Genomic DNA, 9977 nt, shown 5'->3' with positions numbered 1-9977 from the left:
CCTGCTCCTGCTCCTGCTCCTGCTCCTGCTCCTGCTCCTGCTCCTGCTCCTGCGGGGAGCGTTAGGACCCAGCGAGCCGCCGGCGCGGTGACAAGTCTGGAGCAGCACTGGCGCAGAGTGGCTCCATCGGCAGCGCTGGAATTCTCTGTATCCCTCCCTCGGAGCATCCTCGCCCAGAAAAGGGCTTTTCCCCCTCTGTGCCGCCCGGCGGAGCCCCGGGAGGGGAGGGACGCGCGCGGGGATGCTGGGATCGGCCGGGACGCTGGGAAGCGCCGCTGGATGAGCTGAGAGCGTTGGCTGGGATTCGGGAATCTCGGTGGCAGCATGGCCCAGGGCAGGAGGCACGCGTCTGGCCGGGTAAGGGGGGCTCCCCGGCTCCTGTCGCGACCGATCGCGGTGCCGTGGCAGCGAAAATCCCTGGATTTGTGCTGAGATCTCGATTGTGCTCCCTGCGCTCCCGCATCCCTGGAATGTGGCACCTCCCTCGCCGACAATGATGCTGGGGGGGGTGGATGCTCCGGGCTGCACCAGGGCCGTATCCTTTGGCCAGAGTTACCTGCCCGTGCCGGGAATTAGCCCCGGCTAATTCCCGCGGTTAATTACCCCCGCTAATCCCCCCGGCATCGCGGCACAGCCTTCCCGGGGCTCGGGCACAGCCTTCCCGGGGCCGCTCAGCACAAAGATTCCGGGTGTTTTCCTCCCTGCGGCGGGTGTTCCCTCCCTCCGGGCCGCTTTTCCAGGCTGCACGGGAGCGACGCCGGAGCTTCCGCGGGCCTGGCGAGCGCTTCCAGGTTTTTCCGTATTGCAGCTGCCCCCGGGCTGTGCGGTGCCAGCGGGCCCCCGGCCCCCCCGGCCCGGCCTTTCCCGGGAGTTTGTGTCCCTCCGGCCGCGGTGACACTGTGTCCCGGCCCCGCTGGGCACCACGTCTGGGCCCCTCTGTGCCAACTTGGCAGAGGCACTCCAGGCAGGAGCCGGGGAGGGCAGACCCTTCCCACCGCTCCGTGGGACCCCAGACCCGCCGTGGGCACCGTGCCCTGCCCTGGGATGTGCCAGGCCTGGAGCCGGGGGGACCTGAGCTGTGGCTGAAGGGATTTGGCTGCCGAGGGAGCAGCTGCCACTTGGGAAAGGCTCCGGGCTGGGAATTTGCTTTGCCCACCCTGGGAGGGGCTGTGGGAGCAGGTGGGGGGCTTGAGCTGCCTGCCCCCCAAACCTCCCTGTGTTCCATGGGGGGGATGAAGGGGTGGAATTCCAGCCTGAGTCCTGGCAGCTCCGTGGTGACACTGTGGTGGCTGTCGGTGTGCCCAGGGGCTCCCAGGGGTGGGGGCACAGGGAGGGAGCTGGGCACTGGCTCCAAGGGCCCATGGAGACATGGCTCGGCCTGTGGGAGCAGTGGCAGGACTGGGGGATCCTGGGGGTGCCAGAGGGATCCTGGGGGTGCCGGGGGGTCCCAGGGCAACGTGGCACACTGCAGGCAGGGCACTGTGAGCAGGTTATCCGTGCTTAGCTCACATGGATTTTGGAATGGGCACTGCAGGCACTGAGGCTGTGCCAGCCCTTCCTGGGGCTGAGGCCACTGGCTGCCCTGGCTGTGTGCCTGAAGGGTTTTGGGGACACTGTGCCCGATGTCACAGTGTCCAGAGGCACCCACAGCCTCCCTATTCGGCTTTGTGCTCCCCAGCTGGAGTCCAGTGCCACCATGGTGCTGGGAACCCCATCCTGGTGCTGCCATGGGGTGCTGGGGCCACTCTCAATCCCGGGGTGATCCCTCCTTCCCATGGGATGGTGTGGCAGTGCCACGTGCCATCGACTTGCTGCTGACCAGCCTTAAACCCAGAACTGTTTCCAAGTCTTTCCCTGTTCCAGCCCTGCTGGGTCACCCCTGGAGTTTGGATCTCGTCAGAGGTGGCTGCTGGGCTCAGGATTCTCCTGAAACTTGTGATCTGAGCTCTGAGTGACAGTTTGAGGCTCAGTTAGTCTCACCTGCCAGCTGAGCCTGGCTGCTGCAGGAATGCACTGAGTATTCCCGGGTGATCCGCTGGGATGGAGCAGAACACTGACACCGTCAAGCTCGGGGGAAACACGGGAATGACCCAAATCGCTGGGAATTCATCCCCTTTTCAGTGGCTCAGAACCAGGATCTCCCCATAGTGGAGCAGATGGTCTGTGGATGTGTGCAATGCTTCAAAAAGGGGGGAGAACTGAAAAATCGGGATTTCAGAGCGGTGCCAGGCGGGAAGTTGAGGGGAGCAGTGTCCTGGTGGCAGCACAGCCCTGGGCTCGTTCCTCACCTGGAGCAATATCCCTGTGAACAGGTGTCCCTGGAGCAGGACAGAAGCTCCAGGGTGTGGGACAGGCTCCTCCTGGGCCCATGGGTTCATCCAGCCTGGGACTGTCCCGCCGGAATCTGCCCCGGTGGTGGCCGCTGCTCCAGAGGCTCGGCATTCCCGGGTGCTCCTCTGGCTGCCCTGTCCCCACCACCTGCCCTGTGCCCCTCAGCTGTCCCCACCTGGCCCCTGGTGCCCCGGGGGTGACCGTGGGTGCAGCAGTGCTGCCTCCACCAGGACTCCCCACATTTCTCATTTACTGGGATTTAGGAGCTTGTTCCCTGTCCATGTGCTGGGAGTGGTGACGGGGCTGTCACTGTGACCCCGCTGTGTGTGTCCAGCCCTTCTCCCTTCCCATGTGTTCCCACAGCTCTGCTCCTCCATCCTCTTCCCTCACCATCCATTCTCAGGACTGGGGTATCCAGAGCCCTGGGGTGTCCAGAGCCCTGGGGTATCCAGATCCCTGGGGTGTCCCACTGGGAAGGTCAGAGTGGCAGAGGGGATCCATGAGGAGCCGGCACATCCCTGGGGACCCCAGGCAGTTGTGGGCTGTGTCCCTGGCTGCCACGGGGCTGCTGTGCCCTGGTGTCCCCAAGGATGGCTGTCCCCACGTTTGGGGGGCTGTCCCTCCCCGCTCCTCCCTCCACAGCCGGACAGGGATGCCAGGAGTGACCACGGCTGGGCACTGGGCTCTGTCCTCCCATCCCTCCTGGAGTGGCCATCGGGTCCCCAGCCATGGTCACCTGGCTGGGAAGGTGGGTGGGAATGTGCATCCCACCTGCTTCCAGCCTGGACAGCTCCTCCTCTTTGTTCTGGTGTTGTTTTGAATCTTCATGGGAATTCCAGCCTGGGGTTTATCCCTTGGACAGGAGCTGTCCTCATGCTGGAGCAGCACACAGATCCCATGGATTGATTTCTGATTAGCTGGAAACAGCAGGTGGAGACCCATTGCCTTGTCCTGAGGGATGGGGTGGGAGAGTTCTGTGCTCTCCTGCTTTCCCAAACATGAAGGACTCAGGAAATGTTTCTGTGAAATTGGTGCTGGTTGGCAACTGTCCCATCAGGGACAGGCTGGGAGAGCTGGGAATGTCCACCCTGGAGAGGAGATGGCTCTAGGGAGACCTTAGGGCCCTTTCCAGTGCCTGAAGGGGCTCCAGGAGAGCTGGAGAGGGACTGGGGACAAGGGATGGAGGGACAGGACACAGGGAATGGCTTCCCACTGCCAGAGGTATCCACAGGGTTTGGGGTGTCTCACACTCCGATGGATCCTGCCTGGCTGCAGGTGCCCCTGGGAAGCAGAAACGAGGAGGATAAAAGCTTCTGACATTGTTGAGCAGGAACTTTTCGTTTGACTGGGAATTCTGGCTTTTCCTTTGGGCTTTTCTTTGGGCTTCTTATTTTCTTGGAGCTCTGCTCTCACTTTCCATAACACGTGGGACACGATTTTCCAGGTGCAGGTGTTGGCAGGATGCTGCTGCAGCCGTGGCAGCTGGGAGGAGCCAGAACCTGGGGAGACATTTGGGTCTGGAGCAGAAATTTTGCCTTTGAGGTTTTGGGTCTGTTTGTTGGGTGATGGATTTGGGGTTTTAACACGAGAGTGTTTCGTGCCTTTGGTTTCTCCCAGTTGTGTTTGATCTCTCCCAGTTTTGTTTGATTTCTCCCCGTTGTGTTTGGTTTCTCCCCGTTGTGTTTGGATGGAACATGGAATTCAGGCTTGTGGAAAACTGACATCCCTGGTTTTAGTCCCAGAACTCCCCAAACACGGTGGGTTCACTCAGCATTCCGACCCCGGGCAGCGACGTGCAGGGGGAGAGGATGGTTTGTTGGGGTTCCAGGAACTTCCACAGTCCCCTTGGTTCTTCCACAGGCTGAGAATTCCCCGAATCTCCCAAGCCCCCCGTGGTGTCCAGCTGTGGCTGAGGTTTGTCCCCACATCCGTCGGCTCCGCAGGGCCCTTCCCCGCCGTTCCCCGCCGTGCTGGGTGAAAGAGCCTCTGTTTTCCTGGGATAAAGGACAGATTCTTCCACTGAGACTGGGCCCAGAGAGGCCAAAACTTGACATTTCTGCACGATGACCAGAACCAGTGACACACAGGGTGTGGGAAATGCCACACTGGTCCCGTTTGGGGACCACTGGGAGCTCAGGGTGAATGGGAGGTGGAGCTGAGCAGGGCAGGGGAACACCCTCATTCCCTCTGGGATAGAGGCACTGGGATTGAAAGGTGTCAGAGTTTGAGGAGGGGGCTCCAAGAGAGCAGGAGAGGGGCTTTGGACACAGGATGGAGTGACAAGACAAAGGGGAATGGCTTCACACCTGGAAAGGGGAAATTTAGAGGGATACTGGGGAGAAATTCTTCCCTGTGAGGGTGGGGAGGCCCTGGCACAGGTTACCCAGAGAAGCTGTGGCTGCCCCTGGATCCCTGGAAGTGTCCAAAGCCAGGTTGGACAGGGCTTGGAGCAACCTGGGGGCTAAGTGGGAGGTGTCCCTGCCCATGGCAGGGGATGGAACTGGGTGGGATTTAAGGTCCCTTCCAACCCAACCCATCCTGGGATTCTGTGATTTCACTCAGGCTGGTTTCAGAGAAGGTGTTGAGGGTGGATCCCAACAAACTTCCCTATGATTTCCATGATCCTGAGGGTCTCCAGTACCCCCTGGAGTTCCTCACACCCTTCACCTCGTGGCTGGTGTAAGAGCAGTGATCACCTGGGTAACCACCCCTGGGCCCAACCCGGGACACCACACTTGGAATGGAATGGTGCCACTGGGATGGGAGTGGGGATTAATGGTTAGGATGGAATCATGGAATCACAGAATGGGTGAGATTGGAAAAGCCTCTGAGACCCCTGAGTCCAGTCACTCCCCCAGCACTGCCAAGGCCACCCCTGACCATGTCCCCAAGTGCCACATCCACAGGGTGTGAAATCCCCCCAGGGATGGGGACTCCCCCTGCCCTGGGCAGCTGTGCCAGGGCTGGACAGCCCTTTCCAGGGGGAATTTTCCCAATATCCAACCTGACCCTCCCCTGGCACAGCTGGAGGCCGTTCCCTCTGTCCTGGATAACGACAGTCACACCTGGAAAGCTGGATGACCACATTCCCTGGTGGGATACCCCGAGTCCAGGCATGGGGGGGGGCCCAGGGACACGGTGGGGGCTGGGCCACCAGATCCCCCAAAATCCCAACAGTCCAAAGGGAAGGGACAGTGACCTGTGTCAGAAACAGGCTGCCTGCTCCTGGGCAGGGAATTCCCAGGCTGGAAAGCCGTGGGCAGTGCTGATACAATGCATGAGATGGAGCAAGATAAGGCCCTGAGCTGTGCTGCTCTCGGCTGCTTCGCTCGCTGTGGGGTTTTCTTTCCCCCTAAGGCTTATAAAAATGCTATAACAACGTTATAAAGGGTCATAAATGGGGTTTGTGAGTCCAGCGTGACCAGTGGTGGTGGCTGTGCCGTGGTTTGTGGCTCCTGTTCGGGACTGTAATGGCAGGAGTTGCCCTTGGCTGGCTCCCAGCTCAGAGGGGGTGGAGGTGGAGGGGACGGAGCCCTGGGGCCGCGCTGCCGGAGGGTGATGAGGTGTCCCAGGCCCAAACCCCGTGTCTGTCCCCGTTCTCAGCCCGCTCTCCCCGCTCCACAGGCCTCCAGCACCCCCAGGATGAGCGCGGAGGGCGGGAGCAGGCCCCTCAAGGTGGGCTCCCGCGTGGAGGTCATCGGGAAGGGGCACCGCGGCACCGTGGCCTACGTGGGGGCCACCCTGTTCGCCACCGGCAAGTGGGTCGGGGTCATCCTGGACGAGCCCCGGGGCAAGAACGACGGCACCGTGCAGGGCAGGAAGTACTTCACCTGCGAGGAGAACCACGGCATCTTCGTGCGCCAGTCACAGGTGAGGGCAGCGGCTCCCGGGAGCCGGGGAAGCTGCTTCCTGGGATGTGGGGGGAGCTGCTTCCCAGGATTTGAGGGGATCTGCTTCCTGGGATCCTGAGGGGAGCTGCTTCCTGGGATTTGAGGGGAGCTGCTTCCTGGGATCCAGGGGGCATCTTCTTCCTGGGATTTGGGGGGACCTGCTTCCTGGGATCCAGGGGGCATCTGCTTCCCAGGATTTGAGGGGATCTGCTTCCTGGGATCCTGAGGGGAGCTGCTTCACAGGATCCTGGGGGGAATCTGCTTCCTGGGATCCTGGGGAGAACTGCTCCTGGGATCCAGGGGGAGCTCCTTCCCAGGATTTGGGGGGACCTGCTTCCAGGGACCCTCAGGGGGCGCTGCTTCCAGGGATCCGGGGGATCTGCTTCCCGGGATTTGGGGGGAACTGCTCCTGGAATCCAGGGGGAGTCTGCTTCCCAGGATCTTGGGGGAACTGCTCCTGGGATCCTGAGGGGAGCTGCTTCCAGGGATCCTGGGGGGAACTGCTCCTGAGATCCTGGGGGAATCTACTTCTCGGGATCTTAGGGGGAACTGCTCCTGAGATCCTGGGGGGAGCTGCTTCCCGGGATCCTCGAGGGCATCCACTCCTGGGGTTCTCAGGGGGATGCACTTCCTGGGACCCTCAGGGGGCTCTGCTTCCTGGGACCCTCAGAGGGATCCGCTTCCTGGGACTCTCAGAGGGGCTCTGCTTCCCGAGATCCTCAGGGGGAACCACTTCCTGGGATCCTGGGGGAGATCTACTTCCCAGGATCCTTGGTGAGATCAGCTTCCTGGGATCCTCAGTGTCCCTTGGTGGGCTCCACTTGCCAGGATCTTCAGTGTCCCTCAGAGGGCTCTGCTTCCCAGGGTCCTTGGTGTCCTTCAGAGGGCTCTGCTTCCCAGGATCCTCAGGTGCTCATTAAATAGAGGGAACCAGCCCTTCCCACCTGGGTGGGGAGAGAGAAACCAGTTCCCATTGCTCCCAGGGCCATGGGGTTCCCGGGACTCCCTGTATCCATGTGGGAGGGAGCAGCACACTCCAGGCAGGTGGAACCTCCCCTGGGACTGGGGCCAGGCCCCTCCGCAAGGATCCTTGAGGTCTCGATCAGGCCATGGGTTATTGTGGGGTGTTTCCAGGGGAATGGGGTGAAAACAGCCCAGTGAATTCCAAAGGGTTTTATTCCACCTGCCAGGGAAGTTCCCAGTTACCCCCTGGAGCAGGTGGAGTTTGGGATCGATCTCGGTGTTTACCTGGAAGCAGAGCTGGGGTATTTTAATTAAACTGTGTTTACCTGGAAGCAGATAAAACACCCTGGCTGGGTGCAGCTGCTGCCTCTGCTGCTCCTGGGCTGCAGCAGGACCCAGGAGCTCCCTGGGGCAAACACCTTCCAGGGGAATTCCCTGTGTCACCTTCCCAAGGCAGAGGTGGCACTGGAGCCCCCAGATCTGGGTGTCCCCAGCCCCATGTCCCAGCCAGATCCTGTCCTTCCCCCTGGAAAAGGGCTGCTTTGTATCCCAGCCCATGGCATCTCCAGCTCTTCCTGCTTTCCTGGACCCTCCTGCTGCCCCTCTGGGCACTGCCAGGACCTTGGCACTGGGTGACACATGGACCTGACTCCCTTGTCCATCACTCGGCCTCACCTGCCAGCTGGGAAAGGCTTCCAGGGGTTTACAGGGAAAATGTTGGGTCTGCAGGACCGGGAGGGTTGGGGGGTGCTGAGCACAAGGCTCAGGGATCGGTCTGGGAAGCTGCTCCCCAGTTCATCCCATGGATTTCATCCACAGGGATCATGGACAAGGCTTGGAGCAGCCTGGGCAGTGGGAGGTGTCCTTGCCCATGGCGGGGGGGGAGGCACTGGCAGGGATTGAAGGTCCTCCCCAACCCAACCCTGTCCAGGATTCTGGAGCTCTTTTGCCATGGAGCCAGGCTGGGAGAGTTGGGAATGTCCAACCTGGAGAAGAGAAGGCTCCAGGGAGACCTGAGAGCCCTTTCCAGGGCCTAAAGGGGCTCCAAGAGCTGGAGAGGGACTGGGGACAAGGGGTGGAGGGACAGGACACAGGGAATGGCTTCCCACTGCCAGAGGGCAGGGATAGATGGGATATTGGGAAGAAGATCCTCTCTGTGAGGGTGGTGAGGAACTGGAATGGATTTCCCAGAGAAGCTGTGGCTGCCCCTGGATCCCTGGAAGTGTCCAAGGCCAGGTTGGACGGGGCTTGGAGCAACCTGGGATAGTGGGAGGTGTCCCTGCCCATGGCAGGGGGTGGCACTGGGTGGGATTTAAGTTCCCTTCCAGCCCAAACCATTCCAGGATTCCCTGACTGTGCCTGGGTTGGCCATTCCAAACATGACTGTTCCTTTTTTTGGTGTGTGGAACCATCATCATCCCTGACTTTGGCATCCCCTGGAGCTGCCTTTGGCTCCTGCCTGGCATGGGAGCTCGGGCCTGTCCGGTCAGAGGTGGCACTTCCCGGTGTCACCCGGAGCCAGCCCCACTCTGTCCCTGCCCTGGGCTTCTCCTGCAGCTCCAGGGTTCCCACCTGGGCTGTGCCTGCTGGGGGACACCCAGAATTCCCACCCTGGTTTCCTGCAGGCCTCGCAATTTCTGTGGCATCATTTTTCCCGGTCTCCCTGTGGTTTTTAATTCAGTTTTAATCATTCCTGGTGTTGGGAATCTTCCCAAAAATGGAATCCCTGACTGACAGCTTCCCAGGTGATTTTGTTTTTTAAGCTGAACTCCCTGGTGGGAGGTGGTCATGGATCAGGCAGATTCCTGCAGGGACAATCCGGGAGATGCTGATCTGAGGCACGAGGATTGTTCTCCCACAGGGATCTAATCCCTTCCAGCCCAGTTTTCCATGTTTATCCGGGAAAAATGTGTCCAAAAATAGTTCACAAAGAGAAATCCCTGAACCTGCAATGGATATTCAGGGCTGTCAAATCCAGACCTTTGACTTTTCTCATTACCTGTGTGAATATTCCTTATTCCCAGCGGGAATAAAAGCCTGTGGCTGTTCTCAGGGAGCCTATGGAAGGAGGATGGTTGATGGCAAAGCTGGAATGATGAAATCAAAAATTTGTACCAAAAACATGGGATCTGCTCTGCTGAACCCACTGCCAGAGGGACCCATTCCCTGGACTCCCAGTTTGGGAATTTTTGGCAATAATGGTTGTTGTCCTTTTTCCAGATCCAGGTGTTTGAGGATGGAGCCGACACAACGTCCCCAGAAACCCCAGAATCTGCTGCCATGAAGGTCCCCAAGAGAGGTACAGCCTGGGTGGGAAATCCTTCCCAAAGGGGTGGGAAATCTTTCCTGGAGAGGTGGGAATTTTGTACTGGAGGGAATGGGAAATTGTTCCCCAAGGGGATGGGAGTCCTTCCTGGTGAGATGGGAAATCCCTCCTGAAGGGATGGGAAGTAGTTTCCAGGTGGAATGTGAAATCCTTCCTGGAGAGATAGAAAATCCTTCCTGGAGAGGTGGGAAATCCTTCCTGGAGAGAGTGTGAAATCCTTCCTGAAAGGGTGGGAATCCTTCCCAGATGGAATGGGAAGTCCTTCCTGGAGAGAGGGAGCTCTTTCTGGTGAGAATCCTTCCTGGAGGGTTGGAAACCCTTCCCGGAGGGATGAGCTCATAGAATGCAGCCCTGACCCACTCTGAGGCTCTGGAATTGCAGTGTCTGTGTCTCCAGCCCCATTCCCAGCCCTGGGCAGCCATCCCTCCACTGATCATTCCTTCCCCATTCCCACCCTTGGGCAGTGA

General features: G+C 59.9%; 1 protein-coding gene across 1 annotated transcript; it reads left to right on the top strand.

The window, feature by feature from the left end:
• Window positions 1-5943: 5943 nt before the first annotated feature.
• Window positions 5944-9483, top strand: LOC113940769 (dynactin subunit 1-like; the record flags this gene model as incomplete). Its single annotated transcript, XM_027631914.1, has 2 exons — window positions 5944-6201; window positions 9405-9483. Coding segments are annotated over exons 1-2 (307 nt in total), but the record flags the coding sequence as incomplete, so codon positions are not given.
• Between the last annotated feature and the right edge of the window lie 494 nt (window positions 9484-9977).

The sequence above is a fragment of the Corapipo altera genome, unplaced genomic scaffold (genome assembly GCF_003945725.1).
Source record: "Corapipo altera isolate COAL_440 unplaced genomic scaffold, ASM394572v1 132959, whole genome shotgun sequence".
In the NCBI taxonomy this organism is placed as follows: Eukaryota; Metazoa; Chordata; class Aves; order Passeriformes; family Pipridae; genus Corapipo; species Corapipo altera.
The sequence above is the reverse complement of the archived record's forward strand: the minus strand, read 5'-3'. Positions and strand labels throughout refer to the sequence as shown.